Source organism: Solea senegalensis, linkage group LG7 (assembly GCF_019176455.1).
Source record: "Solea senegalensis isolate Sse05_10M linkage group LG7, IFAPA_SoseM_1, whole genome shotgun sequence".
Taxonomy (NCBI): domain Eukaryota; kingdom Metazoa; phylum Chordata; class Actinopteri; order Pleuronectiformes; family Soleidae; genus Solea; species Solea senegalensis.
This window is the reverse complement of record NC_058027.1, coordinates 18,560,627-18,580,304: the sequence shown is the minus strand read 5'-3', so window position 1 is coordinate 18,580,304 and position 19,678 is coordinate 18,560,627. Positions and strand designations below refer to the sequence as shown.

General features: G+C 41.7%; 1 protein-coding gene across 1 annotated transcript in view; it reads left to right on the top strand.

The window, feature by feature from the left end:
• Positions 1-9,829: 9,829 nt before the first annotated feature.
• The window catches only part of LOC122772491 (collagen and calcium-binding EGF domain-containing protein 1-like), a 31,247-nt gene continuing 21,398 nt past the window's right edge, over positions 9,830-19,678 (top strand). The window contains exons 1-2 of the mRNA XM_044030595.1: positions 9,830-10,337; positions 13,328-13,408. Of these exons, the coding sequence (XP_043886530.1) occupies positions 10,225-10,337; positions 13,328-13,408 (194 nt within the window). The 5' untranslated portion in view covers positions 9,830-10,224. The remainder of the gene's footprint in view (positions 10,338-13,327; positions 13,409-19,678) is intronic.

Below are 19,678 nucleotides of genomic sequence, written 5' to 3'. Positions count from 1 at the left end.
AGCTCGGGTCTGTTGGCACAATTTGTGAATGTGCCTCATGTGCAAATCATTTTAAGGGCCCGTCTCTTTTTACAGTTTGCTGTTGCTTGTGTATGTTTATGTTTTGTAAATTGAGTTACGTTTGTTTAGTTTTTCTTTAAATTGTCAAGTTTGTTTAGCTAATTATGTGGGTTAGTTGGGCTGCTTTACTTCCTTTTGAGTACTGCTTCTTTATTTTGTCTGAATGTTTATTTCACTTGTAGATGTTCTTAATCCATTTGAATATATTTATTATCTCGTGGCATGGCTGTTTTGTCCCTCACTGTTGGACAGGTGCTCTGCGTTTAGGCAGCAGTCAACATCCTCGTTGTATTTCCTTCATGATCCCATGTTTTGGTTGTTGTGCAGTGTCACAGTGGAATAGTTTGTGGACCCTTCCCATTATTCCCCTGCTGCCGTGGTAAACCCCAGCTCTGTCCTCTTCCCTTTCCCCTACTGAAGTGCTCATTTTAAATTGTGAGAGTGATTCCTTGTGTCTTTTAGACTTTTGGGTTAAACATTTGGAAATGACTGTTTTTAACGAACCTTTTGTTACCTTGTTCAATTCTATAGTCACCCTTAATACATGTCCCGGGTTAAAATTCCACGGGTGGCGTTGTCCCAACACTAATATACAAATATTCATACAGGATATACCCATTCGCTTTGGTCAAACTCCATGCAAAACCTTCCAACAACATGTCCGTGTCTAGTTTGCAGGTTTATTGTTGACACTGTACTGTTTTGGACCTGAAGTTTCAGAGTTATGCATAAATTCAGCTTTCTCTGGTATCGTTAGTCCTGCAGTGTACAGAGGCTGGTGGCCGTACAGGGTGTGAACACTCTGGCTGTGGTTTCACAATCCAGCCGTGTAGTGTTAACACATTAAATTGTGAGTTTTGTCTTTTAAATTGTAGGTGCTGTATGTGTACAACTTCATTTGGTATTGATCAACAAGGTTTCTGAAACTGTACAGTGTGTAGGCTGAGCTTTGGGCATTTTATTTTTTGAAGCGGAGCATAGTCTGTGTGTCAGTAACTCATGAAACCACACTTTATGAAAGCCCTGACTTTCCCTTTTAAGTTTTCTTTGTTGATTGATGATGATTTTTTTTAAGCGGAAAAACAAATCTAGACAGAAATTCTGCCAATTCACGAACGCAACTGCTGCTCATCATCGATTCCCGCTTGTATTTGCCCGCAGCTTGTCACTCCTGTCCTCACCATATCATTTAATCCACCAGTGTGGTATTGATGCTTTGGCAAGCTCCCTCGTCCTTGTTAGTCACTTCCCTGTAAACCCCCTGTTCCAAGTTAACTCTGTGGTTTCCCTTTCTCAGATTGTACTGACATCCCCTGCTGTCACCACACCCACACCCACTGGCCCCATCTTTTGTCCCAGTTCGGTTCCCTCTCTGCCATCAGCTCTCTCCACGCCGGCTCCTTCTTCCTGCTGCTCATCCTCGGTTGGTCCTTTCTCAGCACATTCCTCTAACTCCACCTGGAGTGTCCCCTAAAACTGCCGCTACATATTTACTTGGCTCCGTCTGCTCTGTGGAGTTAACATCTCATCGCTCATCTTAACATAATGAATCTGATGGTGTGAAATCTTGGAAATACAGATGTCTCGTACAGATTTAAGCAATTTTTTACGGCCATCGTAAATCTCACTGTGCGAAATGTAGCTAAACTTGGCTAAAACATCAAATATGAGGCGTCCACACCGTAGAAGGCTGACTATTGAATCAGCTATTGCGTCTTCAGCTGCAACACAAGTTGGCAACGTCATAAGCATGCACCAGTTAGCAGAACAAGCAGAACTGTGCTCTGTTAATCATTCTTTTGCTGTGTGCAACAAACAACTACATGGTCGCTGTCTTTGGACACAACACTGTGACAGCTTCTGTCTTTGAATCTCTCACGGCACAATGTAGAGGGTTCTACAATCATAGAGATCGGTGGGCATCTTTAATCAGGGACGGCCCAAAATTGTACAAATAAGTGAGCCAATGGAAATAATAATCTGTCATAATTCCACGTTAATCTTCATTACTATGCAGTGTCCCATGTTAATAAATCAGATACTTGGTATACAATGACGCCCGAGACTTACTCGTACACGATGGCAAGCGGTTGTTGCTGTTACAGGCAATGAATGTGTATTGTGCAGCTGTGTTTAATTGATACTGCGAGTGCCAGTGATTTTTCATTTTGCAGTTTTAGATCCCTTGCAGTATTTCACCTGGTTGGTCTAATAAGCCCACACACACACACACACACACACACATAGAGAGAACATGTGCAAACAGTGTGTGGCAGCAAAGACCTCACATAGCAGGCGTAAGATTTAGTATGCCGCTCTAACTACACTCGCCTGCCATCGTTCTTCATCCGGTCGATGTGATTAGCTCGGGGTTCCTAAGAACCACTGTGCAATTAATATAAATGTGGCGATAAGCTTGTGAGCCCGCCGCGGGGCGGACAGTGAGCAGACCTCGTGTTTGGCTCAGTTTGCCATTACGGGAGGGAAAGATTGGGCCTGTAGCCCATTAGTCGCCATATCACGGGGCCCCCTTTGGGACGACGTCGCCTCCAGATTGAGTTAAGACATGAAATATTTCCCATGAGTGTGACTAGAATGATGAATAATCCTGTCTTTTCGATTTGTGTGTGTTCTACCACCACCTCTGTGTGTGTGTGTGACTTACTGCGTGCAGGAATGTTGTTCCCAGGCCGCGCAGCTGTACTAGGTATGGCGCAGCCTGATTCACGACGAAGGTTTCCCATTATCTTTTTAGAGCTGTTGAATTTAGTTTCGCCGAGGAGATTTACACGTTTTTCCCCCAATTCTGTTCCACACTTCATGCTGGCAGGATGTAAATTAAGAGTCAGCGAGGGGAATAGAGTTCCAACTATGAGCGAATGTTTTAATTGTCGTATATCTGACTTCAGTCTGCATGGGGTCCTGTTTAGCTGAACGGGTAGAGGTTAATCCCTGCTCGGGCTTTGATTCCTGTACTGCGATGCATGGTGGCTAGTCAAAGCAATGCAATATGTTATAGTGGATTATGGATTTTTATTTTAGGAAGTCAATAAAAGCTGCTGTTTTTCTTCATCCGTAATCTGCAGTATTTGTACTGTGAGGCTACTACACTGAGGAGCTCATGGGGTGTATAATATAATATATGAATTCTGCATGTTCAGGAAAAGTGTCAAGGGTGGAGCCTCCAAATCATAGACCCCTGTTCCTTTGTGGCCTTGTGATGCTGCTAATCAACAGACCTGACCACAGGATCTGTCCAATGTCTGAGGAGAAAAAGCTCCGTCTCCTCACACGGTGCATAATCCCTCCTGTCCGAACAGGTCATGGCCAAGCCGGGGGACATTTTCAGGAAAAGACATTTTGACCCAAAGCACTCACTATAAGCTCTCTCCGCATGGCTGACTCACAGCAGCGACATCCTCCTGTGACGGATTAGGGGGGGAAGATGAACATTAACCTGCCTTCACCAGTTTACATAACATTTATATTTACATTCGTTTGCAGTAAGTAGTGACTGATGGGATGGAGGTCACTTGTGGGACAGATATTTGTCTTTAGAAAGTAAGAGATAAACTCCCTAAGTGTGAAAGAATATTTTACCATCGGGGGAGTATTTGTATTGTTGCGACATTTGTAATAATTACTCATAGTCTTATCTACAACTATGAAAGTTCTTCCGAACCCCCTGCCACGTCCTTGCAGAATTAATGTTGTAATCTTTCAATTTCTCGCTTTTCAGATTTCAGTAACATCTACTCTTGACACGGTGACATGTTAGTTTTGCTGTATTGTGAGTGTGAAAGTGAAAGATCCATTGCATTACAATGAAATTTATGTCAAACAATGAAGTAAATTTTCTATGGTTTGTGTTGAGCTAAATGAGAAGATTGATATTCACATATCTGTAATATGCTCAGTACTGTATATTTGTTTAGCTTGTCTGGGAAAAGTTAGTCTAGCTGTAATAAGATTACAAAGTCTACTTTTCTACAACTTCATATGATATTCCTGGGGATTAGGTAAATTGGACAATAAATTGACCGTAGGTGTGAGTGTGAGAGTGGTTGGTTGTTTGTCTCTGTCAGTCCAGGGTGTACCCTGCCTTCCACCTTATGTCACGCTTTGGTACATATTGTTTTGTGTTTCAATTAGGAATAGTACCAAAATAACCAGCCCGGACTGTTCCATTTTTTTGGCATCCTTCCCTCGGGGATACCAGAGTAATGGTGCGGTACGGGTGGAGCTAGACCCACGACACCCACGACAGTCAGCGACAGACAGATTGGGTGACAGAAAAGTGTCACTCCCTTGCGGCCAGTGTTTCATCAACACCTGCAGTCTATTCTCATACAGAGCTTGATTTCTTGTTGAGACAAACAGCCGCAAACCGAACAGGAAAAGTGTTTTTGCACATTTATCAGGCTCTGTGTGCCACAAGTCCTGTGCTAATGTGACTGTTGGATCTACATTCTGAGCTATTGTAGCATTTGCTGTTGCGTTATTTGTTTTAGTTTGTATCCCTTTTTAGTTTGTCATTTTTTAAACAATCCCTGTCACGTCATTATCCAGTAAGCGGAGCCAAATCCATCACAGTTGACACGGTTTCAACACATGACGTGTTCACGTCCAGTTTGTGTTTATGCCAAACCTGCAAGTGAGAGTGTTCGTTTTCAGCTGCCGACTGCAGGGTGCACCTGTGAAAAACCAAAAAAAGTCAAACTATAAATCATATACAGTAGGAGCTTGTGCAGGTACAGTTTTGTCAGAACACAAAAAGGGCCGCATGGCAGCATGAATTCTTATGAGAATGTAAATAAAACTTTTAGCCGGGAAATGGCTTTTGATTATTGCAATTTGTTATGAAAGACGATATGATTGCTTTGAGGTGAAGGCCACAGCAGCCGTGCAAATTGGTCCAATTTCTGCACAATTATGTTAAAATGTTATGTTTGGACGGAGTTTGTGTTGCTCACTGAACACACATCAGAGAAAGTGAGCTCAAAACATGCGTCGCACATGTCTAGCTTCAACATTGCAAATGGGGTAACGTCCTGGGAAGCAATACCATTACTGTAGAGACAACTCTCACAACTAAGATCATTTCAAGTTGGCTAACACGAGCATGAAAATTCAAACCGTCTTTGGTATACAGACAAACAGGAGTAGTTTGACAGTTCTGTGGAATTTGCGTCACCAGTATACTCATGAAATTCCCTGGCATTCAACACGGCATCATAAGGACAAATATAAAAGTAAAACAGAGTATTTCCAAAGAAGCCGCCGTTCTCGAGCCAGAAATCAGATGTTGAACAGCTGTTTAAAGGGGTGGACAACACCTTGTAAAATAAACCGAAACATCATTCTCCACTGGCTTTGGCCACAGCGGGACAGAAACCTGCTTTTTCCGGTTTGAATTTCATAAAATAATAAGCGATGATACCACAGTGTTTTTTCAAGTACTGTATATACTTTATCCCAGTGGAGCGAAGGCCTCCACTTCATGTTAGTGTGGGACCAGCAGTATAATGATGCCATCACACCCTAAACTTCTACTCCTGCTGAAATGTAACAATTAGACTCCATAAAGAGACAAAGAGTGGAACGTGCTTTTCTAAACTCAGTGAACGTATTTGCTTGAAATGATGAAAAACAAACCACACGCTCGCAAAACATTTGTGCTCAAGTATTGTGTTCAAAGTCCAGAGTGTCAGAGTTTATGAACTTTTGTCACTGCTGCACACAAACCATCGCCAACAATTGTGCAACGTCAATCGTAGAGACCGTCCTTCCACATGACCTGTTCTCATATTGATGGATGTCTTCTGCGCTGTTTGGCTCTAACAGTCAGGTGTGTGCTGTGATAAGAGAGGCATGTAACACTCACATTTCTCAAACTCCCTCAGTCTCTGAGCAACACGACTGCAATAAAAAAACACTATTACAGCAACTTATCCGATTGGAAGATGTTAAAACTGAGGCCAGGATTGTTTCACATGCCTCCTTGTCAGTGTTTCTGACAGGTAATGGGACTATTTCTAATGAATAAATGAAATGGACATAAGATGTATTCATGAGGAGAGCTTAAAAATCTTTGTCTTCCAGACACACTTGTAAAAACAAGTGATGTCTTTGCAGCGTTCTTATATTAGATCATGATACCTTGGGATGTGTTTATCAGACCAGAGAGAGGTAATTCCTTTTGCCAACATGCAGATTGGGAAATGTTTCTTCATCGGTGTGGATATCATGGTGCACACAACGCATTATGTGGAAATAGAATTAGTCACAGTAATCACACTGAGTCTCTGTTGTTGCACAGGTGTTTTCTCCAGATTATACATCACTTCTTGCCAAAAAGTTTCCAAAGTATGTGCAGAAATGTATCTCATAATGTTGTGTAATGTCTGCAGTGTGTGCGACTCCAAAGGGGACACCAGCTCTTAAAACAATTGGCATGTTTTGTGTTTTTTGAGGATTTATTCAGTTTAATCTGTGAGAGGTTTAAGAAAATAAACGTAAAGGGACATCTGGGCATTTTTTTTGTTCCCTAATTACCATGTCGCACCAACGCAAGCAGTGGATCATCCACTAACATGCGTGGGTTAGTGATTTTATAGGATGAAGCAGGTTTGCTGTACTGGAGTTCCAATAAGACCATTTGAGTCTCTGTAGATAAAGAGTGACTGTGGGACTCCTCCCAGTTAAACATCAGTGGGGTATTCATGTGAGGAAACTCAATTCCTACAACTTCCACGTTCAGACGCTGAGCCCCCACTTGCATGGACTTGTTTGAAGAGACTTGACGACATGTGGAGAGGCCAGTGTCCCTCACTCAAAACAGAGACTGGTATCATGAACTCCTGAGGGATTCCTGATGACATTTGAGTCCAGGGGATTCTGTTCTGTGTTGGAGAACTCACCGGCTCTTACTGTAGAGATACTCCACTGAGATGGCATCACAGAAACAGTCGGATGTTTTGAATGCTTTGCCGTCGTTGAGACTGTAAACTTCACCCTCTTTCAGGATTGCTCTGATCTAATAAGTGTGTCCAAATATGATCATTTATTGATGACTTTGTAGTAATGCCAAGGACGTAAATGGTGAACGTAAGGAGTAAATGTTCATTCAGTGGCAACACAGCCATGTTCATTTTCTGCTGCAACTGTATAATCCCCTGAAACTCCTTTTGGGAAGTCGGGGATAATATCTTTGCTTTTATGTGTTTCACAACTGTTTATTCATTAATGACAAGCACTTGGTAACGATTAAGAATGTGGGTCCTGCCCACAATGGGAATGTGCTTAAGTGCAGATCGACAAACACTAAATATAAAACCCCAACTTGAGAGAACTGACGAAGGGAACTGTCCTTCATGGGAACAAGTGAAACCATGGCCTCTGTGGTTTACAGTAACAAAACACCACCACCATTTCATCAGCTGCCTTTTCCTGTGGTTCCCTAATAATGTTGCTTTATATATTCTATGAATTTATGTGATTGTTTTGGGGACTAAGCCAAAAGAGACTATGGAATTAACTTTTACCAAGTCACTGTGCGCATACATGTGTGTGTGAGTGCATGTGTATTCCTTGCGTGATTCATTGATGGTGAATAAAACCAGCTGTTTTTATTGAACAGTGGCCAAGAACTCCACACAGCAAGGGGAATAGACGGTACCAGTGAGCACAGAGTTACCTAACATCGCCTGACCAACCACTGACCACTGCGCCCCGCTTTCCACTGAGGTGACTATTGGTCAGATCTCCTTTAACAATGGAATAACCCTTTAGTGGTTTCACTGAAACATAAGACGCCTCCCACAGAAACTCAAGAGATGTAGCAACCAAATCTGAATAAAAACCCATAAAAAAATATGAAAAATAATGTTCATATTATACTCAGGTAGAACAGCTTGTGTTCTAACCTGTGATGCATATTTAATCTCTGTTTCCACCAGGCAGTACAGTACAGTACAGTACAGTTTGTTTCACTTTGGTGCATGATTATTTGCCAAAATAACCTGTGTATATTTGCGATTGGTCGGTACAGTATGATAAAATACAAAACGGCTGTGTTTTTCTGTGCACCCTGTCTCCTCCTCACAAACAAAGCTTGTCTTCATCTTGTGATACACAGCCACATGCCAAGCAGAAGAAAAAATGCTGGATGTCCTCCATTGTAGCTCTTTCGTGTACCGTGTCACATTCTCCCTGTTCTTTGTGTAATTCATTACGCCGCCTCGCTGGCATGCCATCACACAATGTTTACATAGCCGACACAGCTATCATCGTCCGGCAACATCATCATCATCTGGCAACACAAGTGTTAGATCAAGGTTTCAACCACACCGCGGCGAGCTGTACCACATTGTACCGCTTGGTGTAAAAAAGGCTTAGGGAGGGGTTTTTTTGTGGCATGGACCTGAAACCCAGATGTTCCATGGTGCCAAATCAGGCGATGCAAGACCAGGGTCACCATTCACCATGTTGTAACTTAACGTACCGTCAAAATAATCTTGGAGATATTATTTGTAGGTTGAAATCCTACATTGTGTTGCTTTAATTTGCAAATGAATAACAATTAAATCCTTTCTAATGTGAAGGCCACTGTAGTGACGTGCGTGGGAAGTCAGTGAGAATTCCTCCATTCACCATCATAGTTTTGTCGTAAAGTGTGTATAATGTTTACCCCAAAAGTCCCCTATGAAGATTTAGTTTATTAAATTATTGTTTCTCTTTTCATTGCGTTGTTTCAAGTTTTCAAAATTTTCATCAGTGATTATAATATACAGTGAACACGACTCACATGAGATCATTGTGGGTGTTTCTCGGTGTGTGTGTGTGTAAGGACATTTAAGTTCAGCATAATGTGAGAATACAAATGTCGAGCACAGTGTTAATCACATAACCATGTGCACAGTTCAGCTCTCAAAGACCATGGCAGACCTGCGGCTCGAGCAATCAGGCTGTGATTGCACGTATGATTGAAAACACACATAGGAATGAGTGGATAATTATTTATAAAAGCCTAATCTCTACTGAATGTACAGGCTGTTTCATTAATTACTTTTCCTCTCTTTTCTTCTATTTTAATTACACTTGGATATGCAGAAAATGTATACATAAGGAGGAAAAGATGGAAAGTTAAAGGCTCATTATGTCACGGTCTGCCACTGAGTCCTTATGAAATAAACTTCAGCTGCTGTCAGAAGCTGCATTGAGATTAGATTTATAGGAGATAAGTGATGCCTTTTGAGGAGCTTTGCTTTCAAACAGCCATACTTTTATTGCTGCCGGAGTCATGACAAGCAGCACAACACTCAACTGTCAAGTAACTGAACGTCTGAATTTCACAGAGCTCGTTTCAAAATGCTGTTAGACATATAGTGAAACTGCTTTTAGCTGCTCCACAGCTGTATACTGTATTCACCCATCAGTGTCACTATTAAAGCCAATAACTGTCTGAAGTGCTGCAAGTTTGACGCTGTGCTCTTTGCTGCTGTGATTTGTCCACAACCAAATGATTCTCCCTCGTCTTTATATGTGATCAATATCGATTCCAATGTTTGAAGACAGAGGCATGTGAATCTCATTAACCTAATTTTTCACATGCTGTAGCATCCAAATACTGCCCCTCCCCCATCCCTGGATTTCCCTCCAGCTCTTGAAACTGAATTTGTGAATGTGCTGTGACTGTTTAAAGATATCAGGAGAGCTCGGAGATGAGATTGTGATGAGGTTTTAGATCAAGAACTCTAATTATCATTAATGTTGTTATTATTATTATTATCATTATTATTATCGTATCACCATCTATGATCAGTGGGCGGTGGGGCTGTGTTCTCAGTTGAGGTCTCTTCTTTGGAGGCAGGAATGTAAATCCAGAGGGATTAGTGAGAACATACTGAGCTGTAAAACCTTCATTAACTCTCCAAGGGGTCTCTGCCTCCGTGCGTAAAAGTTGGGACGGAGCTCCGGGCGCGCCGCGCAGCACTTTCCATCCTACGGGCTTCATGTGCGTCACCTCTGCGGGGTCCTTGACGAGGATTTGTGATGTTTTGATGCCACTTCTCGCGGCTCACTGACAGATGAGACCAGTGGCGCTCGGTTGATGTGAATGCGTTTTCCTCGCACAGATCATCTCTCTCGGTGCGCAGAGGGGACATGGGTCAGCTTTACGGTGCGACTCTTTTACCATTTGGCGCTCTCTGTGTGGTTTTCCTGTGGGAATCTGGTGCCAGCTCTATCAGGACGACGCTTGCAGTGGACACCTCGAGGTGAGTGTCAATATAAAGATTTAAAACAAAGCTGTGCCATGTTTATCTTGTCAACGAGTGTCGGGTTTTGGGCAAAACTCCACTACAACATTAAGATAAACGTTTGAGAAGCAAACAGCATCTGTAAATACACTTCATATTAAGATGAATGTGACAGTAACAACAGCCACTTCACCTACATTATAAAGTTTTATTTTCTAGTCAAATTAAGGACGCCGCTCTATCTGATTAGCGCGCCGTGCCAAAACCACACTAACGTTTAGTCTGTGTTTAATAGGTTGCTGTTTCTTTACGACACAGTGTGCGCGCATGCTGTCAAAGAGGAGACCGCTGAATGAACTGCAGCGCGTCTAATCTAATGTGATTTTCAAGGAAATGCAAACGGCAACCGAGAAACTCCAAGTGGTTGCAATCGGTCGCGGTGCAAAGAGCCAAATGTTCCTTATGCTCAGACCAAACATGACAGATGTTATCAACGTGTCCGGAGAGAGGAGGAGGAGGAGGTCAGGAGGGGAGGAGAGGATGAGAGAGAATTCACATGCACCGTCTCCCATTTGGAGGAAAAACCGCCGTGAAACAAGCAAACCGCAGATTGTAAACCAGCAGTAGCGTATTATTATTCCTATTCCTATAGTTATTGTTTTCAGCTTGTCCCATTTCACACAGAACTTCAGATTTATGTCCAACGTAAATGAACTGGATTATGTTACAGTGTGGAAACATCCACGGATGCCCCCACTCAAAGGTCCAGTGTGGATCATTTATCAGGGATCTCTTGGCAGATATTGAATGTACTACTACCCATAAGTATGTCTGCATTTGTGTTGAATCACTTTAAAATCTAAACGGTTTGGTTTTCGTAGCCTTGGAATAAGCCATGTATTTGTACTTTAGGTTAGGGCCTTGTTTTATGGAGGCTGCCATTTGTTACAACAGCCTGAGCAGACAAATTGGCCAGTGCTTGTGATTCGTATTTTGAAATGGAAGCTTATTCTTTCTTGGATTTGAAAGCCATCGTATCGTAGTTAGTCTGGGCCACACGGTGGAACACGTGACACGCACTGATGCCATCTGTGTGGGGTTTGCATGTTCTACCCATGTGTAGCATGCAGAGGTTAATTGAACTCTCTAAAAAGGACCATAGGTGTGAATGTTTGTTCTCTTTTTTTCTATTTATTTGCCTTTCGTGACCTGGTTTACCCCGACTTTCACCGCGTCAGCTGGGCTACGGCACCACCCATGACCCTCATGTGCAGGATAAAGCGGTAGATGATGAATGAATGAATAAACTTGGTTGGTCATATGGATAGAAACAACAAAACCAGTTCAGACAGCCACACATGGTAACAAGTAAACGGCACAATAGACAATATAACCAAGTACACACAAGGCCTATTATTCTGTGCAGCTACTGCTGCTGGGATAAGGCTCCTCAGAGCTCTGTGTCTGTGCCTGGAGCACAATTGGTTCAAATGGTGGTTGAGTGGGTGTGTAATGTCCGCAACTATTGTGGTTACAATGCGTGTTATGGCCTTATTATTCAGTTCTGTGAGTTTGGCTTTGGGGTGACCTATTATTTTGGAGGTAGTGTTGGTTATGTGTGAGAGTTTGGCTCAGATAATGTTGTAGAAGCAGGAGAAACAGTAGAATGGTAATAGAAATAGTTCTGACCTTGACATATTTTCCTTAAAGGTCACTGCAGAAAGTATTCTTCTCTGGTTTGGTTTGTCTGTTATAGAATATCAGTGCAAGATGGCGGCCTCTGTAAAGCCAGGCTTAAATAACTTAAGTCTTAAGGCTAGAAAAACCAAACAAGTGACAAAAAGTCACTGATATTTCAGCTGCATTTTTGTATTTTATTAATCTAATTGTTTTGTTATGGCTGGGACTGTGTCTATTACCTCACTAAAGTCAAGGCATTGCCATTATATCTATAGATACATAGATTAATATTCATGCTTCAAAGAATAAATCAATTAAGAATCTATGAAAATATTAAGGAGAGGACAAGATGCATAAAACTCAAACTATATTTCTTTTTTTTCTTGAACGAGATGGAAAAGTTGGTGATAAAAGGTTAAAGAGAGTGAACTCATTGGAAACAGTTCAGAGCCGGCTCATGACATAAGCAAACTTAGCAGCTGCTTGGGCCCTCAGACCACCAGAGGGCCCCCAATAGTGTGTGGAGAAAAAAACAACCTTTTTTGAAATATTAAATGTATATATCTTTAGATATATTCACATATCTAAATAGTGTTTATCTTAAGTTATTTGGTTTTATTTTGGAGTTGCTCATTAGTGGTGCACATTTGCACATCTGTTCTAATTGTCAGGAACCAGCTACTCTGAGGTGGTGGGAGGGGGCCCCAAATCAAATTCAGCTTGGGTCCCCATAAAGGCTTGGGCCAGCCCTGAAACAGTTTAAAGAGTTTAGAACCTCCAAATTCCATTCTGCCTTTGCATTTTGCTGTACTGTAAAAATTGCACAAATGGAGGTTTGTGTTCACTAACGAGGAAACCACAACATTTGTCCGCGTCGCGCAAAAAAGCAAATATTACTGCTATAATAATTGGAAGCAGAAACAAAATGTGGCTACTGCGTATATCAACACCATCTTTATGTTGAACTAACTTTTAATATTCACTTTACCACAGTGGATGTAAACGCACAGAAATGAGATTCACTGAGTCTTTTAAAAATTCAGTCAAAATGTGCAATGGAAACCTAATCTAATGACCCTGGAATCAATTGGACTTAAACTACATATAATGTCAAGCATAGTCACCGTACAATACTGGATAATGCAGTGTGAAAATAGTAACAATTTAGGTCAAACTACTTTTGGCATTAGGCTCTAAAGTTTCAGGTGTAACTGTTAAACATGCTGAAGTGTGGGGAGGGTTTGTCTTGTTGTTTCAAACATCTCTGACATATGGCAGTGAGTGTTGGTCATTTCCATATTGTTTCCACGTGTCTTTCTTTTTCTCAGAGCCGAGTGTCCAGAGAGTAAGATCCTGACCGTGGAGTATCCCTGTGTCAGAGCAGGAGGCAAGAACAGCACTTGTTTCAGGTAAGACACCAGATCTTCTTGTGTCTAAAAACCAAAAACCTGAGCCACTGAGTGAAACAGAAACGGGTCACTGCACACCACATATTTACATCTTGGTATATACTGTATAGCTGACTGTCTTTCCCAGAATAGTGCAAAGATGCGCAAAAAAAAAGGACAAATGGCTGCTGATGACTGTTGGGAGACCCGACCGGAAACATTGTGGGCTTATGAGACGGTTTCTGTAACCATTAAACTGTCATTTCCAGGACTCACATGTATATGGAAACTGAAATTTCCACTCGAGAGGAAAAAAAACAATATTTTCCTGACCCTCGTCACTCGTATAAGGAAGATGCAGTTGGTCATAATTTGTCAATTCACAGCAGCCCTGTGTCTATCTAATAAAGAAATCATCACCCAGTATTTTATTCTAACCTCACTTTGTAGTTTGTTGTCCCTTTTGTGGACACGGTTGTTATTACTTTCTCGTACTACAGTTTCCAGTGGAATCCCACCAGCCTGGCTCCGTGACAGCAAAGCGAGCGCTTGAGCTTGAACTTTCTCAGCTTGGGTCCAGAGCTGAAACGTTAAAGGGAAGACATCCCTCCCAGGGAGTCAGAGTCAGGCCTGCATCAGAGTCCTCTGACAGGAGTGGATATGATCACTTACTTTGAGCATCCATCTTGAGGAAGACTAGGACAGGAGACTGTTTATAATGATTACCGGCAAATGTGTTTCACCTACAGTCAAAAGGGAAAAAGAGCAGTGTTTGCAATTTAACCGGGGTCAGCTGCACAGTACAAGGCGGTGTAAGAGGAGAACAGTGAAAGGTATGACATATTACCAGGAAGCACAGTTAGATTTCTCGACGTTCTTTTTAAAACACACACTGTCTCACCGGTTATAGTTTACGACCATGCACCTCAATATCATATCTTACGAGCTCTGAGGTTCACATGAGTTAAAGGGATTCCGTGAATTGAATGCAGACGCTGTGGCAGAATTGTAAGACTGAGCCACAACTGGAGTAAATCACTGTAAAATTTGTCATTTTTGACATTTACATAACCTTACTTTTAAGCCAAACATTGGTTGTAGACGTAAGAAGATCCTTTAATAAATGAGCCACCAGGTCTGGTGTGAGGCCAGAACATCTGATCTGTTTACTGTCAAGGTCAGACTGAAGCTGGCTCTGCGTCTTGTTTAATTTCTGGCTTTATGATAGATGTGCGCTCGAGGAGGTGGATCACATGAGGCTGTATTTGTCCTTTCCAACTTTCACAAAGTGGTTGACCGCAGACAGACCTAGATCATTTGGACTTCTGTAATTACCAGCAGGGACAAACGGACTGATCTATCATGTCGCTCTCAATCTGTTGTAGATTTTCACTCGCTTGGACACAAAAGTTTAAGTTGTAGTTTGTCAGCGGTGGATGGACGTGCGCTTCTTTCGCGCTCGCGTTCACAACACGCTTGACTGCGTTATCTGCATGTAACATGATAATGTCCATATTGTTCTTCTGAGATCACGCAGACCATCTGTCGTGTGCACATATTTCAGGCTTTGAATCCATCACGGGCCACCCTGCTCATGCAGACCACCTCACCACCACCACCACCACAGTTTTGTAGGCTGAGCATGTTTGTTGATGCAACATGTTCCAGACTGTTATAAATCTGTCCACTGTGTTCATCAGGGAGGAAAGTTACCCAGGTTACAAATAGGAAAATATCCAACTGACCAACAAGTTGGGTATCTGAACATATGTCACATTAAAGCACATTAAAGAAATTCAATGCAGGTAAAACGATTAAAAAATGAAATCAAAGTAGTAGGAAACTCCAGATTAGATTAATATGTCCATTATTAAAAATGAAATGAATGCAAAGTGTGTAAAAAAAATCATAAACTAGATAAGATGACCTCAGATAAAATAGTTTAGAGATGGATCTTTTGGGTTTTGTCAGAACTTTGGTGAATTATGAGTTGCTGGTGAAAGTCCATTGCAGTGATTCATTTTATTGGCGACAATAGCATGAATAGTCTTGCGTTGTCATGAGGTCCATGACTTTTGATAGATTTTAAAACCTTGGTCAGAATCCATTAAAATGTCACCTATTTAATATGTTTTTCTTTTAAGCCCAGAATCTTGTGAAAGAGGTCTTATAGTAAGTGTGTAACTCTATCTTGTACACCATTGGCTCACACAAGGAGAAAACTTCCTTGACTCCAAAGAAGTGGAGAAAATGAGAGCTTTAAAACTGATACAGTTAGTGACACAGTACTTAATAAATAACATTCACTTAAGTAGAGGGCCACTTAGTCAGACAGGTTAACAGCTGCACTTCAGAACAGATACATATACTGTTCATATTTCTTGCACATATTAAGTTGAGATTTACAGTTTAATCCAGCTAAGGCCGTAATCCAAGTATAAATGTGGAGGAGAAAATTGATGTATTGGCTGCGTGTAGGTGGCACTGTATCTCTCTACAAGTGAGTGCGTGTTGAATCTGTTTCCTGTTGACCTTAACGTCACAGAAAAACAAACGCTAAGCGACGAGATGGACTGTGGCTCTGTTTGTTTTCGTACCTGCTGTACATGTTTATCGTGACACAAATTAGACGGCTCTTGTGGTTGCTGTGTCGTCCAAAGAAAGCCAGGTATGTTAGTCGGACTATGACTGGCTCGATGTTAGTCAGACTAACTTGTTTACATGACATTAAGAAAACCAAATGATTGCCTTAGTCTAAACTAAAATCTGACTTTTAACATGCATATAAATGTGCTGACTAGTCTTTGTTGCTCTCAAAATGTATTTATCTAGTTGGATTTATTTGTCCAACTGTCCATTTGTCAGGTGTTTTTAAACCTGTTGTCAATAGACTCTTTACACTCTACTCTTTTTTGAATGTGTTTCCCTACTTTACTTTTTCTGCCACTCATCTATGCTGTGCCTGTGATGTCTCAGCATGCTTATCTTGCCTAAACTGTGAATACGATATCTCTGACTCCTTGAGGTTTTGGGGTGTTGTGTGGTGGAACCCTTTTTTGATCTTGCCATGTAAACAAAGTCTGGCACAGCCTCAGGTCTCCTCCTCCTCTGCTCTGCTGTGGCTTTCACACAGATGACGGTGAATCAGCTGAATTTCCACAAGGCTATTGTTTGTCCTTGTTCTGTCTTTGCTGGAGGTCAGGTTTCAGTCCGTGGTTTGCGTCCAGTATCTGTGATGCGAGTGTACAGTATATGAGCTCGCATGTTTGTTTATGAGTCCGTATTTAATGTCTCTGTATTGTCTGTGTCGGCAGTAACGGCAGTTCAGTTTCATCTTTGTGAAGCCTAAACACTCTCAGCTGTGGAGTATGAGTGTAAAACGGGACCTGTGGGGCTACGCTCAAATATAAACCCTCCTTTCACTTGACTGGCATGAGAGGTGAGCAGACTGTGCCAGTGGGCCAGTTTGTTGCTTTTGTGGTGGTGGATGGTTCTCATTTCAACCCGTCAATGGAGCTGTGGCTATGAATGATCTTTACGACAACGATGATGCCTCAAGCCAACACACTATTTACGTGAATACCCTTCAGATAGTGTCATGACAACCGCACATTTGGTCCACATCATTCCAGGAATCATTCGCACCACTATAGTTCCAAGACATAATCCTTGAGACTCTCATCTCTGCCAAACTATGTTGTCCTGTCCAGCAGCTTGGCATGTAGCCTTCAACAAGTTCATGAAATGATCAAATAAAGACACAGCACACGGTACAATGCAGTACATGAGATTCGCAGACATGTAATGAATACAATGTGGTGCATAAATTAGTATGTGGTAAAGTGTGGGTTGCACACCAGGTTGTGCGTCGGTAGCTACTCTATAGAGATGTGTGTGTGTGTGTGTACCAGAGTTGTTGTCATTGTTGTTGTTTTTGTTGGTAATGCTCCGTTTCTCATTGTTCTTCTTTTTCTCCTCGGGTAAGGGTTATTGTGTTATGCCTCTCGTCCCCAAGTCTTCACACGGGGATGTCATCAAATTACAAATTACTGTTTATAATGATTACCGGCAAATGTGTCATCAAATTACAGGTTTCTCTCACAGAAAACATTGTTGCTAAAGTGCCAGAAACATCGTCATCAAGTTCCCTCCATACTGTTCTTCACATAATGATCTCTCCACATCTTACTGTGATGAGGAGGGATTGTTTTTCGTAAGCAGCGAATCATGAAGCCTTTTTGGGGCAGGAGTACATTATTAACACATAAGGCGATGGTGAAAAGTGATGCTTCAGTACCGGAAAGTATCAGAAAATGTACGTAAAGTTTAAACATAACATTTTAGTAGACACTTAAATTAAAATAATGCACCTAAGAATAGCCAAATCCAATTTTAAAACCCACTTCCATGCAGTAGATAACACCCACAGTGACCTTAGACTGTTACTCTGATAACATATGGGAGGATGATGATTTTCATGGAGAATTGGTAATCCACCCTTGATGTTACATGTATTACTTTATAAAATATATATCTTTTTTCTGTGGTGTGATCATTGTTTTGTATCTAGTTCTGTTCTTCTGTTCCCATGATATCACGTCACAAAAGGGCAGTGGGTATATGCTAGTGATTATTGCCGTTATCTTGAGGCAGTAAACTTTTTCATTTTGAGGATGGTTACTGTCAGAGACGCTGAACCTCTAAATGATTAGGCTCATAAAATTGTAATTGACACCAGACAGAATAAATCGCGCAACTCGCATGAAAATATTCAGCTGCAGCATGTCCTACATCACTTACTCTGCAGGAGAACTCAATGACTATTGTGGTTTCTCGCTTAAATCGCAGTCGAGATGGATCTTCATGAGAATAACCAAATGCCAACTCTGTCTGAGAAAAAAGAGTGTAGGTCAATAATCAACATGTACTCTCTCAATATACTGTGGAGAAAAACAGCTTTGTTTCATTCATCAGCTTCGTCTTCCACATGAGGATCACAGCGGACATAGGGCGACACCAGTCCATCACAGAGACCAACAACCATTCACTCTCAGTCAATTTAAATTGTCCACTTAACCTCAGCATGTTTTTGAACTGTGGGAGGAAACTGAATTACCTGGAGAAAACCAACACAAACTGGGATTCAAACCAGCGACCGTTCCTTAGCTAGCCTGTGTCACTGTTATTTTTTTGCCCCAGATAACTTCTTTATCGATGGCTATCCGGACATTTAACCAAACCTGAAATTATGGACTCAAAGCTTTAAGATTTGTTGTAGAACTGTTTTTAAAACAACTAAAGGCTGCTTAAAAATGGCCATACTAATTTGCATATCCACATTATTTTATGTTAGTGTTGTCAGTTATTTATCCGTTCTTACCTCTTTCCTCTCCGATATGATAGTGTTTTTTTTATACAGCTGTTCTCATTGACTTGCTTATGTTTTTAAATGGAATATGTGTGGAAGTGAGACGCAGCCCGTTAGCGCTGTACATGTTGAAATGCCATCGCCAATAAAGCGACTGCTCAGCTCCGGAACCCAATTTCAGCTCTCATCACTCAGTCACATGACACTGAGCTGAGTAATGATCATTCGTCACTGACATTTGCGTCTGTAGGACTTGCCCTGCTGTTGTAGTCCAGCCAAATATGGCCTTTGCTTTCGTGAAATTTGGAAACGGAGGAGGTGGGATCGCACGGTTTTGTCCAACTTCTTCCTTTCATCCTCCCATTGAATTTCTCGGTCTCACAAAGTCGCTGCCAGTAAAACAATACGTAGAATCTGTGGTTACAGATGAAGACTGAGAGGCTGTATTTATGCTTAACATCAGTGTTTCGGGACTTTGCCTGCGAGAATATCTCAAAGCTGAGTCACACACAGATTTGGGTCATTTTGCCTGAGAAGCATCTTTGCGAGGGTCTCTGTTATCGCCGCACAGTCGGCCCCCTTCTACATATTTGCTGTTTTATTTGTCTGTAAAACTTCCACACATCTTTTCACTAGCTGTCCACCCACACAGTAGTAGTAGACACAGACAGGCCAGCAGGATGTAAAGTCAAACCCAACCCAGACATCATGATGCGGCTTACCACTCGCCATCACTTTTGGCAGCGCTGTCGCTAAAAACACCAGACTCCTCTCTTAACTATTGAGATTTTAGAAATGTCCTTGCTAAATGTTAGAGATGAATGCGTCGTCAAGATTTTTATGTCTTTTTAACTGATCTACAGTTCGACAGTGTTCGGTTTGATTCTGGCAGCTTGCTCGGAACCTCGTCAGAGCAGGTACTA